Genomic DNA, 21,557 nt, shown 5'->3' with positions numbered 1-21,557 from the left:
CAAATGAGCACAGATAAAATTATTCCCTTAAATTTGTCTTTGAAGTGGAAATGTGATCCTATGCAAAGCACCAAAGGAGTAATTTCAACTGCCTTCTCAGACGATGTGTTTACAATCAAATGCATGAATTACAGCAAGTGATCCCGTAGGTTAGAATCACCCTTCCCATCAAAGGCATGCACATGAGACCCACACTTTTAGAAAAGAGTCACTTAAAAGCGGCACCTAATTTCTGTCTCCGGGGACCCCAGGCCCTTCAATTCAACGCCGGCCTCCATGAAAAAGACCACGTGGGGAAAACACGCGACTATCTTAACTAACTACTGAACCCAAATGCCACCAATGCCGTGCGCTGAAAGGAATTTACAAAGTCACGGGGAAAACTGTGACCGGTCATACCCACAGGAACCATCTGCCATCCTTCTAATTATATTTGATGCCATTTTTATATTTAATAAAATTTTATCATTTGATTTTTTAAAGGTACACAGGAGGGAATGCAACTACATTACCCTGTCATACAGCCCCTGGTTTCAGTTCATGTTTTTTAGTGATTTATTTATTAGCTTTTTCCCCTTGAATATAAGAGCACCTCAGTGTCACCAACAGAGGCTGGCACATGGTTGGTACATACTAAAAATATTTATAGAATGGTTAATGTTATTTTATCATTTATTATGTATTATATCCCTGTGTTTTTTGTCCCCCAAACTTAGCCTATCACACTGTTAGTAAAGAGAGATCGTCCATATAAGCTTTATTTAAAACAAACAGAAAAAGTTCACTTTAAATAATCAGGTATGCCATATGTTCAAGTGAATATGTTTTATTAAATGCATACTAATATCTTCCTATAGTATGTGAGTATACATAATAAATTAAAAGGTATATATTTATTAAATATAGATATAATACCAGAACATGATTACTTCAGATGAGAAAATCAAAATAAACCCATTTTTAAGTCTCGTTTGGTCACTCCAAATGGATATTTGCTCATAAAAAAATACACTGACTTTTTTCCCTGGGGAAAAAAATTAATTCCATAGCAATGTAGTTAAGGGACATGTTTTATTTCATAGCTTTTCTGCAAGCAAACTTGCTTTGATACAAAATGAGTTCAATGGTACAGGTGCTACTGTCCACTCAAGCAAAAGAAAACCTCACATTTACATGAATGCACTTTATGATGATATTCTTACAGGATAAGAGGGCTCACGTCCAGGACGCCTCTGGCCTCAGGTGAAGCCATGGCACAGAAATGCGCAAGAGTCTGGGAATCTCAGAGCATGGGCAGGTGCAGAAAGGAACTTTCTGTGAGTTCTCTGTCAGATACAAGGTTAAGAACTGCGGCGGGTGTGTTTGTCTTTTTGCCCCCCATCTTGAAGTTTACACTTAGATCGTCTCGGAATAGATCGCTGTGGGTGTCTTTTGGCTTTTCAGAGTTTCCAGAGAAGCAAGAAGGTGTCATGAGGTATCCTTCATGTTAGCTCCCAGTGGAGGGCTGGCTGTCGGGAAGTCGTGGACTTACCTGCAGGTATAGTGATCTCAGGTGTGCTCCACACGCTCAGTGCAGAAACGCTAGTGCCTATCAAACTCTCTCTCCCCTCACGGAGGATGTGACTAAAACCCCAGACTATCTGACCCAAATTATACAGATAAAAGAAAAAGACAAATACACAAATAAGGCCATCTGCAGAACTTTAAACGCACCTCTTGCATTATTTCACAATAGTCTCTACATCATATGTTACATCTTTCAGACTTAAATAGTAAAGGCTTTAGGAAGGACCGTGGTAGAACCAACTGCACTATCTCTTGGAGGACTTGTCCAATTTGCTGGCAGGTGATTTCCTCTGGGGTGTGGGGATTTTGGAAGGCTTGGCTGCGGACGGCCGAGAATCTGCTCGGGGCGTAGGCCTGTGTGTCTGGGGGACAGTCTCCACGTCGGAGCACACGGACTGGATTTCCGAGATGTCAAAGTCTGATGCATCGCTGCCTCGGCGGCTGCTGGCCCGGCTACCAGCTTTGCTGCCAGCTCGGCTTCCTGGTCGGCTGTGGGTCTTCTTGGGATCTGAGGAGAGAGGGCAGAGATGGGTCACCCTTCCTACTGCATCCAGCTGCCCCCGATTCTTGAAACTCAGTGCCACGTTTAATCTCAGCCAGTTTGCTGGGCACCCAGTAGGTGCTCAAGAAATACATGTTGATTTCATGGCCTTGCTACCACTCTAAGTAGACGAAATATACAAAAAGCTCAATTTACAAACAAAAAGCAGGTTGGGGGCTACCCCACTTAAAATGGAATTCCATTTACTATACACAGACATAAGGAATAGATATATCATCACTTGAGATTGTGTTTTCCACAGTCTGGCAGGTGTAACCCAGGGACGTGTGCAGTACAAACGCACAGCACAAGCTTCGTGCGAGTTTTGCCTAGGATAAGTAATTCAAAGCACAAAGGAATTGAAGACAAAAGACTTGAAAGTTTAAAGAAGCTTCAGGCTTGCTGTGGCTTAGGATCCCCCAGGGTCAGGGCCAGTGCAGCTGGGTTTTTCCAACCACCCCAAACAGAACCCAGTGCAATTTCCAAGCAGCAGAGGAGGCCAGACTTTTGGCCGGAAGGGGTAGATCCTGCCAGTTTTTCTTCAATTCTACAGTCACTCTCTCATCTTTCTCTGGTACTTTCCAGAAGGGATGTTTGAGTCCCTTATGCCCATGGCTCACTGATCCCCTACCTCTGATGGAGGACCGGGACCACTTGTCATTTCAGAAGAATACAGCAGCACTGATTCGTCTTCCCCGATTAGGAAGAAATGGGATTTTCATATTCAGATCACACTGCAAAGCCACGAGAGAAGAAATGCAGCAGACTCACCAGCAAACTGTGTCCGCACTCGGGAAGCTGCGGTTGTGATCAAGCCACTGTCCTCCCCGGAGTGGAAGCCTTTCCCTGATAAATATCCCGGAAGTCGAAGTTTACTTCCTTGTATCGGCGTTCCCTGTGTCGAATCAGGGAAAAGACATTTCAGATATTGCTCCTGTCCCGTGATTCTCCACCGACACCACTTCACAGACGGGTGGGAACCCTCCACTAGACACTCAGGAGGTGAGGAGGCATGGGGTTCTCACTTGCTTTTCTCCACTAATTTCTTATTCTCTCCCTAAATGCAGAGGGACCCCTCTAAAGAAAATGAATTCATGTTGGAGAGAAAACACAAAAGTGGAGGTTCCCCGAGGAAACAAAGACAAACTCTGAGTACGTTAGTATCTTTCAGATTGTCAGTGAATTATCACAGAGTTGAGAGAGTCGAGCCAAAAAGACGATGGTGACTGCACGGTCCCGAGAGAAGACTAGCCTCTAAAAAATCGTGCTTGGATTCTCTGCTGCCTGCAAGGTTTTTAGGGAACTAGACAGAAATAAACAAACAGAAATCGAACAGGAAGAAAATAAGGAATGCCTAGACAGCTACCATTTAAACAACATAACTGCCAAAAAGAAAAAAAAAAGCGACATTCTATAACTTGGTAAGATGTCACTTCCTCTCTTGGCTCCGTCACTGTCTACGGTCCTTACAAGATACCTAGGCAATGTTTGGGGATGATTGTCTTAAAATTCTTACAGGAGTTTGCAGAGAATGTCTAAAGTAATCACAACTATGACATTTTATTCTAAATCTAAAATCATTCACTTTTTCTGGATCACTACAACATTTTGGAAATTCTCCCAAAGTTAAAAAAAAAAAAAAAACGAAAACAAATCTGGGAAGTATAAAGACATCATATTCCTCAATGAACTCACAGTCAGGGAGCTGTTTGGAGGAAACAGATCTAAACAATTACATATGCTTTTTGAAAAATTAATTTTCCTTTATTAAATAGTTTTAAATGTTTAATAATAAAGCATATGTAAGACCTTTGGGTACATCAGGGTTGCAATTTATTAATATTAATGATATTCATAATTCATTTACATATGTATTCTCTACATACATTTAAGTATAGAATTTATATAGAATTCGTATACATATAACACTTGGGACTTCCCTGGTGGTCCAGTGGTTAAGAGTCTGCACTCCCATGGTAGGGGGCAGGGGTTTGATCCCTGGGGTTGGGGAACTAAGATCCTGCATGCTACTCAGGGCGGCCAAAAAAAAAAAAAAAAAAAAGATGCTTAAGCATTCAAAATACTCTCACAAGTCTAACCACAAATAATCCACACACTTACCTACTCACTTTTTCACAATTGTGAAAGAGGAGGTCCTGAAGAGAGCAGTAATTTGCCCGAACTCTGACAGCTCTGCTCCAGTTAAATTCCTAACTCAGAATCTCAACAACCCAGGAGAGAGTGAGGACTCACAAGTGATGAAATATATCACTCAAGATGACAGTTCATTACCATGAAGGACCAAGAGCATTCTTTTCAGACGCCTTGATATTCTGATTTTATAGTCACAAACCTACCCCGTGCTCTTAAAGACCCTTCCATAGAAGGATACTGTTGTTTTGTCTCATGAGGCTATTTGAAATGAAACCTAGCTTTGTATTAGCCAAAATAATAGACTTAAATTTGGGGGAGTTTCCATTTTTCAAAAATTTGAACTAACAGAGTAGCACAGCCCTAAATATTTAAAGCAAACATGTCACTTTAGGTTCCTTCAACTGCTCTCAGTTTTGGCTACAACAGATCCATCAGAAGCGACTGACGCCTCAGGCATAACATACGATACTAACATCGCTCACTTGAGGGAAGGGGGAGAAATGAGGGGCTGGGGGATGAGGAAGAGATGAGGAATGGGTTTCTGCCCCAACTCTATACCACCATCCGCAATTTCCATTTCCATCATGTCAATCTGAGTCAGGAGGGCAATGACAGTTTCTCTGCCTACCTCTCATTATGAGTGTGAGGATTACATAACAGATAAGAGTTTTGAGAAGCATAAAAGGCTTTTGAGAGGTACTAAATTAGTTTCATCCAGGAGTCCTTGCCTTTAATATGAAATACCTCCTTGGTTTCAATAACGGTTCTTTAGGGATTTTTCTCCCCTCCTTATTGTGATTCTAATCAAATATATGATTTATTTGGTACCTATGTTTATCATTTTACAGAGTACTTTCTTTAAAAGACATATGGTTGACTTCCAATTGAATATAAATGATCTGATACATAAATTAATCTCGGCAAATTTTATATCACCTAAACATCTTATCCCCATATAGCATGTCATTTAAAAAAGTGAGAGGGTCCTGAAAAAAATCATTAAGTCTAATAAAGATACATACCCTTTTGAGAATGACAGATAACTTTTTGCCTATCCGAGCCCCCAGCCCCTTGCACTGATAACTAAAAGACTTGGGTCTTACCCACCCAGTGTTCTTGGGCAGAAATAAACATACCAGACAGTCAGAAGGACCTTGCCCAGAGAGAACACTCAGTCCACATTCTTTTAATTTAAGTGATTCTCTTGCAAATGATACTGCCTCTCACTCTCACCTAAAAAGGGTTACAGAATCTCTTGCCCAAATTATGTCTAGAAGCAAAAGCATACCATCAGCTTGAAAAGAAACCTGACTTAGGTCTGGGTATAATCTCCTGTATGTCACTCTCCCAGGGGAGAAAAGCAAAATTAAGTATGAGAAAGAGAACAGAAAAACAAAAAAGGCTGAGAGCCTGCAGAGGTGACTAGGTTAGGTTGACGCCCTTCGAGGAGCTATAAACTGTCTTTTGTGTTCACCCCTTACTCTCACGTTCCTAGGGTTGAGACTTATTATACAGAAGTCTGTAAAAAGACGACGTATCATCAAAAGTACATTTATTAAGGGTGAGGTGAAGCAGTGTTAGTAGGTGATCGTTTCAGTTAAAGGCAGCTGTTAGGCTGGAATCTGGGGCCTTACAATACCTCTGGAGATGACATGGGGAAGTCTGAGCACTCAGCTGGTTTACAAGGAGTTGACACCTTGCTGTTTGTCAACCAGGGTTTACCATAATTGCGTGTTAAAGGATGGAGAATCTGTATGGAACAATGGCAAATCAAACGTAAAGGACGGCAGATAAAAAAAACCAAAACCATGGAAAGAGAGATTCACAGCCATTCATTTCACAGTAAGAATGATCATCATTAAAAACAAATGGAAAAGGTCTGATGACAAATCATACACACCAAAAACATGAATAAAGCTTTAAAAAGAAAAACCAATCTGAAAGGTAACCAAAGCCCCTAAATAGATCGTCTTTATATGGGCCACAGGGCAAAAGCACACACACACACACACACACACACACACACACACACACACACACACACACATTTTTAATTCTTCATCTTCCATATTGTGAGAAGGGACACATTTGGAGAAAGCTGATCCTACAAATTCTAGCGACTCCCCAAACATTCAAAAGCATACTCTAGACAGTGAGCGCAGAGGAAGAGGAAACGAGTCCTACCTTGGGTGTGCTGGTGGCAGGGACCTGCGGGGAGGCCGCCTGGCCAGCCGGGCTGGACATGGATGTGGACCGGTTGGGCGAGGCTCCCCGGGATGAGGGCCTCGATCTCCGGCCCCGGGGTCGGAAAGCAGCCATTCCCTGACTGGCTCCATCCGCCAAGATGAACTTCTCCCTTAGCTCCATGTTCGTCCTTCCTTTAGCTGGATGACGGAACACACAAGGCACACAAACGAAAGGAAGGAAAAAAAAAAGAGGGGCTCAGTCGAGTGCGGGGGGAGGGGAAAACTGCCACCTGGCGCCACAGACCACGTAGAGGATTGCAAGAACACCTTTTTGCCATGCCAACTCCAACTCAGCATCACAAAAAGTCAAATGCATTCCTTTACAATGCATTCCTTTCGGATACAGGCCAGTTGGGGAAAGAAAAAAATAAAAGTGTGTTTATTCTAACACTAGACACCAGCCAAGAGTCACCACTATTAAAGAGAGAGTCAGCATGAAAATGACAAGCTCATGCTCAAATATTGTTAATCCACCCACTACTGATGCCTGCAGGGTTTCACTATGCCATCCCCACCCTGAGGGGACAAGCCAGGGAGGCGGGGACTGTGTCTTTTGCATGTACTACTGAGGTCAGGAAATTGCCAATCTTTCACCATCGGGGTTAATTGGACAATTACACAGAACGAGAGATGGGTTGTTAATCATGACGACACAGAAACTTTCAGGTTTTGCACTTTCAATGAAGCGGCTGGTATTTTTATTTTATGCCTTAAAAACTCGGTTTTACAGCATGCAAAATAAAAAACAGCAGACCCCAGGATCCGTGAGGTCATCCGTGATGCAACACTCACACCAACACACGTGCACTCGGAGAAGGCGCCGCCAGAACCCCGTGTGCAGGGTGTTAGCCTGTGTTTGATCACTTACACAACCCCTACATTTGCAACACCCGAAGAGTGTTGAAAGTCTAGAATTTCAATTTGGAAGCACCAGCTCAGTTGGATGTGAGTTAAGCCATACGCAATGGATGAAGCGTGTTATTTTAAAACAAAACGATTAAAGCAAGAATGTCAAAGTAGGAAAGAGGAGAGGTCAGAGGGGAGAGGCAAAGAGAGGGGTCGCCAACCTATAGTAGGCTGAGTAGTAGTAATTGAAGAGTTTGATTCCGAACGTAACATTTTACTCCCATGATGATGAACTAGAAGAAATGACACAGGATACCAATCACATTCAAGAAAACTGTTAGCAGGAGAAGAAACAAAGTACAGTAGTTGATTATGCAAAGGTTGCTCAGATCGGGCCTTTAGCGCACCATTTAGGAGAAAAGTGGCACTGGGAAGGGAAACACTCAAAGGTCTGACTCAGGATGAAAAATGTATTTGGAAGACTTCGCTCCAGTTGAGCAACTTTCCTAGGCTACCCCACAGAACACTCTGCATTCTCAATTCTTTGTTTCGTAAATGGAGCTGCATTACCTTCAGCTGCATTATTTCCAAAATATAGAAGGAAGGCCTGCTGACTGGCTGCTGGGAACGCACGCCCAGATACCTGAGAGCTATGGTTATATTATGTGTGCATATTGTTAAGGCTCTAATCTGTAACTTCAAAATTCAGAGTCAAATTAGCAGTTCATTATTTAAAAAAATTTTTCAATACTGCTTTCCTTGCCTCCCCCTAATTTCACAAAAACTTCCGCTTTTAAACTTTTACTATACGGTATCTTCAATCTTCATCGCTCAATTTTCTTTCCCCTTACTTTGCTACTTAACGACAGAGGAAATCCTTCCCCTAGTTGGTAGAATTGCTCATTTTGAAACTTGCAGATGGGAACGCCTCATAAAGGAAAATCTATTCTAGTGTTTCCTGCCTCCCAGTCTCCTAGTTATCCAGGAGAAGTAAAAAAAAAAAAAAAACGATGAGAGGAACACGGTTTACACAATTGCCACAAGTTCTTTGGGAACTTCAGGCTGACAGACCAATGTGAAACATTCCTTATTGTAATAAATGACCAAAATTAGCCCCACTGTGTTTTTGATGCTGGAAAATAATACAAGATCGATATACTTTCGTGGTGTTATTATCTTGACGTAAGTATCTCCTTACCCCTGCAAGGATCATTTTTCACTAAGAACTCATCCAGGGCCATCCATCCACCACCAACACGAACCATCACAGTACTTCGCAGGATTCGGACAAGCCGGAGTTGCTGGGAGTCTCCAAACTGGGAAGAGGAAGAAAGAAGACCCTCTAATTGTCAAGAGGAAATCTCAAAGGATGAGGTGCGATCTGCATAAGCAACCAACTCTAACTTCTTGTTTAGTTCGCAGCGATTAGTAAAATCTCAGAGAAAGGGGTTTATCATGATCTGCGTTAGACGGCTGCATGCTGATTTAGCCCAAAGGAAATAGTGTGGAAAAAGATAACAAAGGTTATCACATGTAATAATGAAGCTTTCTTCTAAAAATGATTTTTCTCTCTTATGACGGAAACAACATTAGTAAGGCAGTAATGGAAAATGTTTCTAGAGATTAAACACAGCCATGAAAATAAGCACTGGCCCACTCGCCCAGGGCTTCCAGGAGGTAAGATGATTCTAAAGAAAATTTAATAAACTCTGATTCTTCTTCATGAAAACTTCCTCTTACACCTGAAACTGTTTTCCACTGAAATCCGTGGGAGAAATCTTTATAAACTCATTCTGTTTTCTCTAAACAGTTCTGACTTAGAGAGATAAAGTAGTAAATGATCATGACTAATAAAAATTTCACAGTTAAATAAAACTTCTGCATCACTAATGATCTGGTAGGCTAATCTGTTAAAGGCTGGATTCATGTGCCATTTTTAGATTACTGTAATATTAGAACAGTCACTGACACATTAGGAATGATACAGCTTTCAAATCTAAAAGGCTTTTCTTTAAAGCGCTATATACCAAAATTGCTGACACTGAGAAGCACTTGTGTTTTTCTTGCCCTTTCAGTGGATCTCCAATCATATACACTACAGATTCTGCAGGTCTTGAATAAACGTCTAGACTACAGGTAGTTTCTGATCATAAGGTTTATTTATTATGAAAGCCCATGAGAAATGATTTTAAATCATTTCTAATAAGCTCGTGTCCAACTTATAAAAACCACCAGACGGAATTTCATGGTTGCCAACCCGGTGGATACCATAGCAAAATGAACAGTCAAGTAGACATAAATAGCTTCTTTTTAAGGCAGGTAACATACAATTGTGACTACTTGTCTGGGCTCATGATGCATAAACAGAAAACATGAAGTAGAAACAATTTGCTGCTTTTCATAAATTTTAACACTGAGTTTCAGGAAGAGAACACTAGGACAAAGCCAACCATTCCAGACCCTGAAACTCAGAAAGGACCTGGAAAGCATGTAAAATGCACCAGTGGGACTCAGGTGTTTACATCAAACCTTTTCACATCACTTTTTCTAAAATGGTTTTTAAGCCTTGAGACTTCAACTTTCCTGTAGTTGAACCTGCTCTAGAAATGCAAATTAAAATTTAAAAATCAAAATGCATATTTATTTTGTTAGAAAAAATTTGGTGCTGCTAATAAGCAAAGGGAAAGGAGGGGATTTAAAGAAAATTACCCTTAAGGAACCAGATAATTAGACGATACGCTTTTGTTCCAAGACTATGTTCAAAACAAGTTTTAAGGATATAAATATTTATTTATTTATATCATCATATAAAGAATATAAAAATATTTTATAGAGATATTTCAATTATTTCCATTATAATAAACATGAATGATTTTAAATTTTATTTTGAGAAGGCATTCTCTGACAACTACCATTGTCTTTAGAATTTCCGTAATTTTCTCAACAGCTAAACTGTGAGACCAAAAAAAAAAAAAGAAAAAGACCCTAATGGTGTTCTTTGTGTTCTTTGTGCTGTGAATTAAACCTTTTGAAATATTTCATCCTTTCCATAAACAAAAGATGCTATCCCAATTACTAACTCAGAAAATAACAAGAATGAAAAAGTAACTTTTTATGGAAAGTAATGGAAGTTTTCAAAACATCTATTCAAAATAACTGAAAATTTTTATTTGAAAAAATTATTTGCTTGCAATAAATGGGGAGAATAGGTAATTTGAAACTTAAGATGTAATATGGCTTAGAAACTGAGGGGCAGAATAATAGCTAATAGGAAGTAGAAACAATTTGCTGCTTTTATAGTCAGGTACTATAAATAGCATGGTTCTTTCCAAAAGCACAGAGTAAAAAACTCTCCTTGTTTAAATCAAAATCTGATTTCTCTTGTCTCCAGTTCTAAAATTCTGATCATGATGCAGTGCCCTGGACAATTTATCTTGACTTAAATGTGAGGTCAAAATGGCATAAAGTATGACTAAGATTTCGTGTAAGTTATAAGAGAAACATTTCCTCAAAAGGAATGACATCATTTAAAACCTCCAGAGTTAAAGTTTCTACTCAGGATGGAAAGCCCTAAATCAATGAATTAGGGCACAGGGACAACAGCTGCTTTGGAGAGATCACATCACCGTGGCCAAGTGCCATGGTGACCTCTCCCCTGCGCTGTTTTCCCAGATCACTGGCTGGATGCTGGCCCTTCGCTAGCTACCTTATACCAGAGCATACAGCTTCAATGGCCAAACACCAACGAGGCCACACAGAGATGTGTGGACAATCAACTTTGTGTTGCAATGAATACTTGTATAAGATAGATGAGAGCAGTATTATTAAAGACAGGAACTGAAAATTGCATTTGTAACACTGTACCCAGCCCAGCTACAGTTGATTATCTGGTTTGCTTAAAGGTAATCTCCTCATTTGAGACACAAGGCAAAAAGGAGTCCTGGATCAAGGACACTTATAGCGTATACAGAAACACCACGCCAACCAACAATGTAGTAGCTAGGGGGACAGCATGGGAAAGATTGGCCAGGGCAAGCTTTAATGACTATGAATTAAAGTTAAAAAAAATTATTGGGAACTTGAGCATACATTCCACTGGTTTATACCTGATTTCCCAGGAAGAACTGATAAAAAATGAAAAATGGAAGAAAGACATAATTAGTTCAACAGGAAACTTTCTATATGACACACACGCACATACACACACACACGCTCACACTTTGGGTTTCGGGATATAGTATCTAGTTTAGAGATGTGCAGGTACCCGTTTTTCCCAACTTCAAACCAAATAATCAGAAATTTTTCTTTGCAAATTTTTGTGAAAGTCTTTGGGTTTCGAATTTAAGTTAAAAATTCAAATATGTAGATGAATATTTTTCAATGTAGAAATATAAAAGCAAAATGAATAATGTTTCATTTATAAGTAATATACTGTAGGAGGGAAACTCTGCACATTTCCTATCTAGCTACTACAAATAAGAGATGTTCCAAAAAAAGAGAAAAAAGATAGAGAAAGAGTGACAAAGTCACAAGGGTCTTCAAGTAATTGTTTTAAAGAAGGTGAACTGAGTTACTGAGATTTAAATTTTTTTAAATTTCTACATCAGTGGAAAACACTACCTCTTTTTCACATTTACAGAAATGAGTAAACATTTTAACTTCATTTCCTGGTTTGGAAAAGCTTTGTTACTGAAAATATGACAACTTACCTCTAATCACAATAAAATATAAAGTAATTCGAAGCAACCTAAATTATATGAAATGTCTTTTTCTGTGAATATTTTTCTCCTTGAATGGATGTATCATACATGTCAGAGATATGTCCTAATATACAAAATGCAAGCTATCTTTATATCATTAAAAATGACGAAAGTTGGAATTTCATATACCATTATATTTGATAGAAGGTAAAAATAAATAACTAGCATTCCTGGGAAACAATGCAGACCAAGTTTTTAATTTTTATCCTTTGAAAGAACTACACAGCTATTTTGAAAACTTACCCTGTATTTGTTATCTCCAATCTGTTCAACTTGGAATCGTTTCGCACATTTGCACTTAGCTACCTGCCTTGTCACCTGCCAGAAGCAATGATAAAACAGTCACTTTCACATTAATATTGTATCGTGGCATCCTTAAAACCTGTACGCAACAACTAAACATGGAAATAAAACAACTGCATGAATTGTACATGGTATCTGGGCAGAACACACAGTGCTTGTTCTACCCGGTGGAAAGGTGATGAGTACCTCATCTTCAATTTTGTCAGCATCAGTGATAGGTTTGTATGCATCTTTATTTGGGTGAAGGGCGGCTACAAATTCATAGTAGTCGATGTATCCATCGCCGTCTCTGTCAAAGATGTCTGCAACTGCACTCATCTCCAGACGACTGGTAGGGAACTCTAACATTTTCAAAACAATGGTAAGTAGTGCTATTGAGGAATAACTGACAAATAAAACTGTAAGACATTTACAGTGTAATCGTAATAATTTGATACACATACATATTGTGGAGGGATTCTCCCCATCTAGTTAATTAACACATCCATCACCTCACATATTTATCTTTTACTCTTTGGGTTTTTTTTGGGTGAGAATGAGTTTTACTCTCTCAGCTAATTCCAATTATACAATACGGTGTTATCAACCACAGTCACCATGTTGTACATTGGATACTCAGACCTTATTCATTTTATTGCTGAAAATCTGTACCCTTGTACCAGTCTCTCCCTATTTCCTCCACTTCCCAGCCCCTGGCAATTATTTTTCTACTATCTCTGTGAGTTTCACTTTTGGTTTAGATTCCACGTATGAGTGATAATTAAGATATTCTCAGTATATGTCATACTCTGGTCGCAATGAAAGTTGGTAAGAGCTGCTACTTACAATAAAATTTTACAAAAAGATTTACGTCTTAAAGAAAAAGTAAGTAGCATTAACTTGTTAATTCTGCTGTAAGACATTCTCGATCGCACATTTTAATTGTAGTGTGGCCAGTTAAATGATCAGGATGATCAAGTATATTACAATCCTTAAAAAAAAAAAAAAAAAAAAAAACCTGATTTACATCACCCAAGCACAACCACTGCATATGTGGCCTAAATTTACCTTTAACTACTATTAGGATGAATCTTACGAAATGGCTATTTTTCTAGGCTAAAAACTGTTTAATATTAGCAAATTTCATATGGTTCAAGTACCACTTTACTTAAGGAATAATTTACATGAAATTTACTTTAAGAGTGCTTCTAGTAACATCTGCCAGAGAAATCACATACATGTGATCAAAATAATCTATCAAACAAGAAGGGGGCACATACCTTAAGAATTTTTATAGCCTTCTAATTTCCTACTAATGACAATATTAGATCAGAATGTGAACTAAAATGAAAAAGAGAGAAACTGACTTTCATTTATTGATTTCCCATTTTATGCCAGGCAACACAATCTAAGAATTAAGTATTATTAACCTGATTACACTAAATAGGGACACAGCTCCAGTGGAGAAAAGGAGTTTATCTGTGGGGACACAATTAGTAAGTGTGCCTGACTTCAAAGCCATAAATTTTAACTAAGGACAGCTTTTTTTTTTTTTTTTTTTTTTTTTGAGGGCAATGACTTCACAGCCAAGTTGAAAGGTGATGCTTTATTAGTAACACAGGTTGACTGGCTCCACAATTTTAAACGGTGCTTATTTTCTTTAAAAATTACATCTGTTATGGCCACCTCTCTTGGGACTTACTTGAGGAAAGAATCCCGTCAATAAATTCTTGTCGGGTTATTTTTCCATCCTGATCTTTATCGATCCTCCTGAAGAAGTCCATCACTCGAGATTTCTTGTGATTCATCCACCGCATGTACTTTTTGCGCCAGACATCGAAATCAAAGTTGGCAAATTCCCTTAGCTGAAGAGGACAAAAGGCATTTTGCCTGAGTTACTGCTGTGCTCAAATTATATCTTACACAATACGAATACCGTTATTTCAAATGATCCTCTAGATAACAAAAGTTATATAATATGAATAATGTTTTTAATGATCCACTAGATAACCAAAATTATATCTTATACAATATGAATGATGTCTTTAATGATCCTCTAGATAACCAAAATTATCTTATACAATATGAATAATGTTATTTTTAATGATCCTCTAGATAATAAAAATTATTATCTTATACAGTATGAATAACGTTTTTAATGATCCTCTAGATAACACACAGATCATTCCCTCCAGGAAAGGTACCATCTTGCAAAGGGGACTTGAACATTTTTTCTCTAAAGTTTATTCTGTTACTGTCACTGTTTTTTCTTTACAAATAGAGGAAACAAAACTCCTCAAAAAGTCACACTGAAAATTTCTGATAATGCCGAACTCACAAAGGTGCTGTGGCCCAACGTGACAGGAGCTCTGTGCCCCAGGGAGCAGGCCCAGCTGAACAAGACCGATTTTACCTATCTCACCCCTCACGTCTCTGCCACCAGCCACTCCTAACTCCTCACCTTCTAAAAATTTACCAATTCTAGAATCTGACACCCTACACCTCAGATCACAGAGTATATATGATTAAATGATCTGCATTATAAATGATTACAGTTGCCAGATGATGCTGTCAGCAAACATACGTCAAGCCAGATCTTTTCCGAAGGAGTCAGCTCCTGATTATGTTACAACATACCTGTTTTTGACTTTGATTCCCTAAATCCAAGGCCCATATATCAGGGGGTTTTCCCCCATAAAAACATTCATACCTGTGGCTTTAATTTTAGAAGTAAAATAAGCACTCAGACATCAAGAGTTTTCTTATCTATTATCAGAAACGTTGAAAAAAATCAAGATCTTGGCAATGCGTTCTGGTGGATGAGGGCAGATGACAATATGGTACCCAATGTATGAGTTTTCTCACCTCCTCCAGTCTGTCCAGGGCGTCATTAAGCTTCCTCCTTCTTTCCAAGGCGAGCAGCCAGACTTGCTGCCACTTGCTCACCAGTAAGTTGACCCTGGGATTCTTGGTTTCGATTTGTGTCTGTGATCCAGAGGGATAGAAGCCTGACGCTGGGAAGCGTTTTCCTGTTCCAACATAACTTGAGTTAGGATGGCAAAGTCTCCGGGGTTTTGAAATACGTTAAGGCTTGACCTTTACTGTTCCTTGTTCAGACTGAATCAACGTCATTACTAGCTATGACGTGTAGAAACACCCTAATTTAGGTGATGCACGATATCAGGGTCAAATGTGTTTTACTTAACAAGGGTTGCACACCGTTCAGAGAGAGCAGAGAAATATTCTTGACAGGAGCCCTGAAATACTGGAAAGTTCTCTCAATACACTTATGCTTCAAACGTTTTCCAGCCTAAAATCCGTGCCACTTCAATGACAAAGAAGCATCCTGCGATCCTCCTCTTTGCTAATGCCAGGGCACTGCGGTGTATGTGAATCAGTTTGGGCAAACCCAGCTGAGAGGAGGGCAGGAGGCACTGCGCGGCTAGCCAGAGTCAGACCAAGATACCCGACAAATTCCCAATCAAGTACGGAAGTGTGTGATTACGGTCCCAGCCTTCTTCCAGGTCCATTTTCCACGGAGATTGTGTGTTTCCTGTGCATCGCCTCATATCCTAATTTACTGCCTTCCTAAAGTTTCCTCCCTCTTTCTATTATTCACAAGTTTCTATAACTTCACAGAGCAATTATCTCCCTGCAGTTTCCTCATCTAACTAAATCGTTCAATGTGACCTAGAAAAATAAATCACTGGCCTAAGCTTTCATAGGAAGTTAGCATCCAAGCTGAGATTTGCCCAGAATTCCTAACTCCCATGGAGCTACATAAAAATATCAATAGCTAATATTTGTTGAGCATTTAACAATATTCCAGGAAGTATGCTAAGCACTTCATACACGAGCTCATTAAGTCCTCACCATAGTCTAACGAGGTTATAATTCTCCCCTTCCACAGATGAGGAAATTGAGGCTCAGAGTGGGTTTAAGTTAACGTGTCCAAGGTTGCGTTTCCCAGATGCTGAGGGGTGGGGACGGCCAGGCAGTCTGTGTCCAGAGTTCCTAACAACTTTGTTACCCTGCCTCTTTGTGCAAGACACGACTATGACAGATCCAAAATCACTTTTCTTTAGTAAGGCATCATTCAGAAATACACAAACTGTCTGGTATAAATTGTGCTGCTTCTAAATCTTATCTGAGCTAGCTATTATTGTATTTAATGTCACTTTGCTGGGTCAAGACAGCCTGAGAAGTCAGTAAATAGAGCCTCAAGTCAAATGAACATGAGGAAAATCTATCAGATTGCTGGTCACTAGTGAACAGTTAGGTCACGAACTTTATCCAGGTCATGGTCATTCCTGTTCCATTCCACTTTAAGGTTATTTATATAACAGAAGCAGAATGAGTCAATTCAAAGGGAGTGATGACTTCTGTTCTTGTTGAAAGTTATTCCTGATTTCGTCTGGCTAATCTGAAAGATACACTTCGAGCAAATAAAGTTACATATAGAGACCTGGATTTATCCTTTCCTTTATTTTTAAATAAGTTGCTATAATACTCAGCCCACATATTCTTTCAAGAAAACCTTTTATGGGACTTCCCTGGTGGCACAGTGGTTAAGAATCCGCCTGCCAATGCAGGGGACATGGGTTCAAGCCCTGGTCCAGGAAGATCCCACACGCCGTGGAACAACTAAGCCCATGCGCCACAACTACTGAGCCCGTGTGCCACAACTACTGAAGCCCACGCACCTAGAGCCTGTGCTCCGCAACAAGAGAGGCCACCGCCATGAGAAGCCCGCACACTGCAACGAAGAGTAGCCCCCGCTCACCACAACTAGAGAAAGCCCGCACGCAGCAACAAAGACCCAACACAGCCAAAAATAAATTAATTAATTTAAAAAAAAAAAAAAAAAAGAAAGAAAACCTTTTATGATTGAGAGCTCATGTAGAATCACCTATGGCTCCAAAATGTCAAACCATAACTCAAAATAAAAGGAAACTAACTTCCTTGCTTAACCATCCTCATGTTAAAGAAATTAGCCACTGCTTACTTCCTGCTCGCCCCTTATCCAAGACCGGGATGTGGGACTGTAAGGAGGGGTCCGCCACTCTCCTCTTGTAGGTCTTGGTGACTTTGTCCACGTCAGGTTGTTTTCTGGTCATTTCCTCCATGAAGGTCTGAAAGAAAGAAATGATGTCAACTAAATACAAGTATATCAGAGAAAACCATCTTTAGAAATGAACTAAAAACGAAAAGATAAAAGGACCATACTATGATTTCTGAAAAAAGAATAAAACATGTTTTATCTGGGGTAAAAAAAAATCTAACCATCATAATACAGCATGTACAGACTACAAAATGTTAATAGGTGATAAGTAACTACAGTGTTACAAAAGCAATTTGTTTTATTTGAAGACCACAGGGGGAGCAGCTGTATGAGGAACGCAACCTGTCTGTGCACCAGCCAGGACCAAGCTTCCAAGCTCCCCCTGAAGAATCTTAAAGTGAGCATTTGTCTACAAAGGAACGAGTTAGCTGGGGTGTCTCTCGGGCTTTCCTGCGACACATCTCACCTACATATCTGAAATACTTAAGATGGCTTTGATATACAGTGACATAAAGCATCCACATAAATGTGGATACATTTAAAATATCCCTATCAATAAATCTGCTCTACCAAGGAGGGTCAAAGTCATTCAGGTTCAAGTTTACATTTAAAAGGTTTGACTATGTTGCCATTTATCTCATCTCCTTGGACTTATTATCATGGTTGACCAGGTGTCCCTGTATCTGGAATCTGTGGCAAAGGCAGAGACTGGTGAAAAGTGATGGGAAAAGGAGAAGGCAGAAAAAAGTGAGAAGTGAAGAAACACATTTCTGGAATGTCTGTCACACTGGAGAACACTGATCACTTTAATACCTTGGATGACAGAGACACTTCAGGGCCATCACAGGCATCGATAACTTATACTTTTATTAAAATACAATAGCAATAGTGGGAAGCAGCCGCACAGCACAGGGAGATCAGCTCGGTGCTTTGTGACCACCTAGAGGGGTGGGATAGGGAGGGTGGGAGGGAGATGCAAGAGGGAGGAGATGTGGGGATATATGTGCACGTATAGCTGATTCACTTTGTTGTACAGCAGAAACTAACACATCACTGTAAAGCAATTACACTCCAATAAAGATGTTAAAAAAAATACAATAGCAGTATTAACTGCTTAGCCGAGTAAGCTGACACTTCATGATCTTCATAAACACATATTAAAGAAATGAACAACCAAACAGATCAGTGTGACGCCCATCATTTCAGAATCTGAAACAGGTGGGATGTACAGAAGATGCGATTTTTTGAGCGAGACGATGTGTTCCCATTGAGATATGATGTGTGTGGAGGACTGACGGGCTTCTCGGGAGACACTGAGCAGCAGACAGTAGAAGATGCAAACGTGGACCAGTGAACAGGGAGGCTGAGGTCGCCGAGAGGACGTGGGATGGGAGGAGTGGAACAGAGGATAAAATGCAGGGAAAGCTGCCCTCCAGGGAGCAGGAAGCAGTCGGGGGGAGCCCATCTGAGCTGCGAGCACAGCTCCATGGATGGGGCCAAAAGGCAGGAGCATAGGAAGGTCACACAGGGCAGGAGACACCAGCAGAACTAAGTGACTCTCAAGAGAGAAGCTCCAGGGCAGCAGTGGAGTCAGAAACCTGGTGGAGGAGTTGAGGAGTGTCTGAGGAAGTGAAGGTAAGAAGCACAGAGCAGTCTTCTGAGAAGTACAGTGTGAAGCAAAGACAGTGTCTGAGAAGGCAGGTTAGGATAACATCTATTTACCTGGTGTTCTGCAATGAGGGCTTTCACCTCTTCAATCTCCTGCGGGATGACCTCTTTATCCCTGTCGCTCAGTGTGGTTTCAGCCCACTGCAACCAGGCCAGCAGGGCTTCCAGCAACTCCTGCTTGGCGATGAGTCCTGCCAGGGCACTGGCTAGTCTCTGCTGGTGCTGCTTCGCCCAGGCCAGTACCTGATGGAGAAACAACTGCTCTGAATTTCTTCCATCTCAGTGAATAATGTAACTGATGTAACATACACCACATTTAAATGTAAATTAGGATCATCCCAGGCTAGACCCACAACTCTTCTGGTCTTTCTAGATCCCATCAGTGGTACCAAGACCCAGCTTGTGGAGGACCCAGGAGCCCTTTGTGATGGTTGTCACCCTCAGAAGTTTAGATGTACGTCAATCACCCAGGCTTCCCTTTGCCTGCTAACTGAAGTTCAAACATGCATTCCCTGAAGAATCACATATGCTCACTCCGTGTAGCACAGAGTGGAAATAAAAATAAGTAAGATCTTAAATACAGAATGAATTCACTCGTGTGCGCAATTCATTCCACAAGCATAGATGGCTCTGAAAAACCTATTCAACAGACGTGATCTGGAAGTGGACAGAAAGTCCTACAGTGAACCAAATAGTTTCAGGGACATAGCTGCAGAATGCCTGTAACTTTTTAAAGAAAAGTGGGTGGCAGAGAGAGGTAACACACAGAAGAATGGTCTTGTGAAGAACATAAGCCCTTATGTTCCCACAGCCATAAATGCATCATTAATTGCCCGAGTTTCCACGCCCCCTCCCCTGACTCTCAAAGCTCCTGCTGCTCTAAAGATCGACTGAGATGCACGGACCTCCTCGAATCTGGCCCGGATGATGGTTATCCAGTGCTTGATGGTGGTGATGGAGTCTGGGTGGCAGATGGCCAGGATGGTGTCTCCCATGCTGGTGGCTTTGTTGAGGGCAGCGCGTTTTTCTTCCAGTCTCTTCATGAATTCCTACAGCATAAACAAAGACGCACGGGCTGAAACTAAAACGCCAGCAACGTTCACTGGACTGTCAGAGTTAAACCAATAAGCAAGAACTTACATCGGTTTATGCACAGCTGGAAATCATCCACCGAGTGAGGAATTAAGGGAGGAGAGGGGACAGTAATTGGATAAAGTACCTTCTCACACTATCTCAAGATCCAAGTACAGGATACTATCTCATGCTTTACAAAATACATTAAACAAAAAAGACACTCTCCTAAATTTGAATATATTATAATTATATTCATAGAGGCAAGAACTGGGACAGATACTAAGCCAGCGATAGAAACAATATGGATTGCAAAAAAAAAAATGTTCTAGCAAATAAGACGAGGAGGTTAGTATTTAAAGTAGCATTAACTGCGTCAGGAATGATAGGAATGTGTATCCAGAAAGTGCCAAGGAAGACAGCAGACTGGCAGGGAACTAGAAAAGGCCTGGATTGTGGGAGAGAAGGCCCAGCGTCCAGTGGGGAAGGAGTCGGGTGAGTCTGGAGCAAGTGGGCCTGACAGCAGCCAGCCTCTGGGAAAAATGTCCCTTAAAGGCCAGTAAGAAGAGCCACTCTCAGCCCTGGAAGGATGAATACACCTCAACAGGCTTTGGAAGGCTGTCAAATCAACCTTTTTATAAATGTCTCACATACTTTCTACCGTCAGAACTGTACCCACATATTCATGGATCACAGAACTCTGAAAGTGGGGCTAAAAAATGAGGACTTTTGCCCCCCAAAATGTGGGGCATTTGGGGCACATGCTTCCCAAACCCTGCACTGAATTTCAAACATCCACTGACCCCTCCAATCTACCTGGACCCCACACCAAGAAGGATTCTTTCCACACCTGACAAGGGTGCCAGGGGATGGATGGCACTTGTGTTACCCACGCCATGTAACCAGGGGGTCAGAAAGTATAGGTGTTCACATCTAGTGACCTTTTGTTTCTAACCTCTGAAGCAGCTGCCATACGTCTCCTACCCTGGCATTTCACTCTGATAAAATATTTCCTTTATATGCACAGCTACTAGATTGTTAAGGTCCACAAGATCAAAAGACTGTGTCTTATTCAATTTTGTACCTTTGTGAGTGAATAAATGCTTTTTAACCTTTATTTCCACATTTTTACTGTTGGGGAGTCCAGGTTCAATTACTCTGCTAACATGACCTACTTTTTATTTTTATTTATTTATTTATTTTAATTTAATTTTTATTTCATATTGGAGTATAGCTGATTTACAATGTTGTGTTAGTTTCAGGTGTACAGCAAAGTGATTCAGTTATACATATACATATATCCATTCTTTTTCAGATTAGGTTCTTTTCCCATATAGGTTATTACAGAACACTGAGTAGAG

The 21,557-nt window shown here is 40.4% G+C and overlaps 1 protein-coding gene across 1 annotated transcript in view; it reads right to left on the bottom strand.

Annotated features, from left to right (window-relative positions):
* Nucleotides 1–1,052: 1,052 nt before the first annotated feature.
* Nucleotides 1,053–21,557, bottom strand: part of LOC103018155 (dystonin) — a 489,012-nt gene continuing 468,507 nt past the window's right edge. Inside the window, 14 exon segments of the mRNA XM_057554087.1 lie at nt 1,053–2,074; nt 2,879–3,002; nt 5,901–6,011; nt 6,446–6,645; nt 7,575–7,646; nt 8,552–8,669; nt 11,460–11,477; nt 12,357–12,431; nt 12,603–12,757; nt 14,098–14,260; nt 15,261–15,424; nt 17,401–17,527; nt 19,180–19,368; nt 20,031–20,174. Coding sequence (XP_057410070.1) covers nt 1,812–2,074; nt 2,879–3,002; nt 5,901–6,011; nt 6,446–6,645; nt 7,575–7,646; nt 8,552–8,669; nt 11,460–11,477; nt 12,357–12,431; nt 12,603–12,757; nt 14,098–14,260; nt 15,261–15,424; nt 17,401–17,527; nt 19,180–19,368; nt 20,031–20,174 — 1,923 coding nt within the window. The 3' untranslated portion in view covers nt 1,053–1,811.

This window comes from Balaenoptera acutorostrata, chromosome 10 (genome assembly GCF_949987535.1).
Source record: "Balaenoptera acutorostrata chromosome 10, mBalAcu1.1, whole genome shotgun sequence".
Taxonomy (NCBI): Eukaryota; Metazoa; Chordata; class Mammalia; order Artiodactyla; family Balaenopteridae; genus Balaenoptera; species Balaenoptera acutorostrata.
This window is presented reverse-complemented; position numbering and strand designations above follow the sequence as displayed.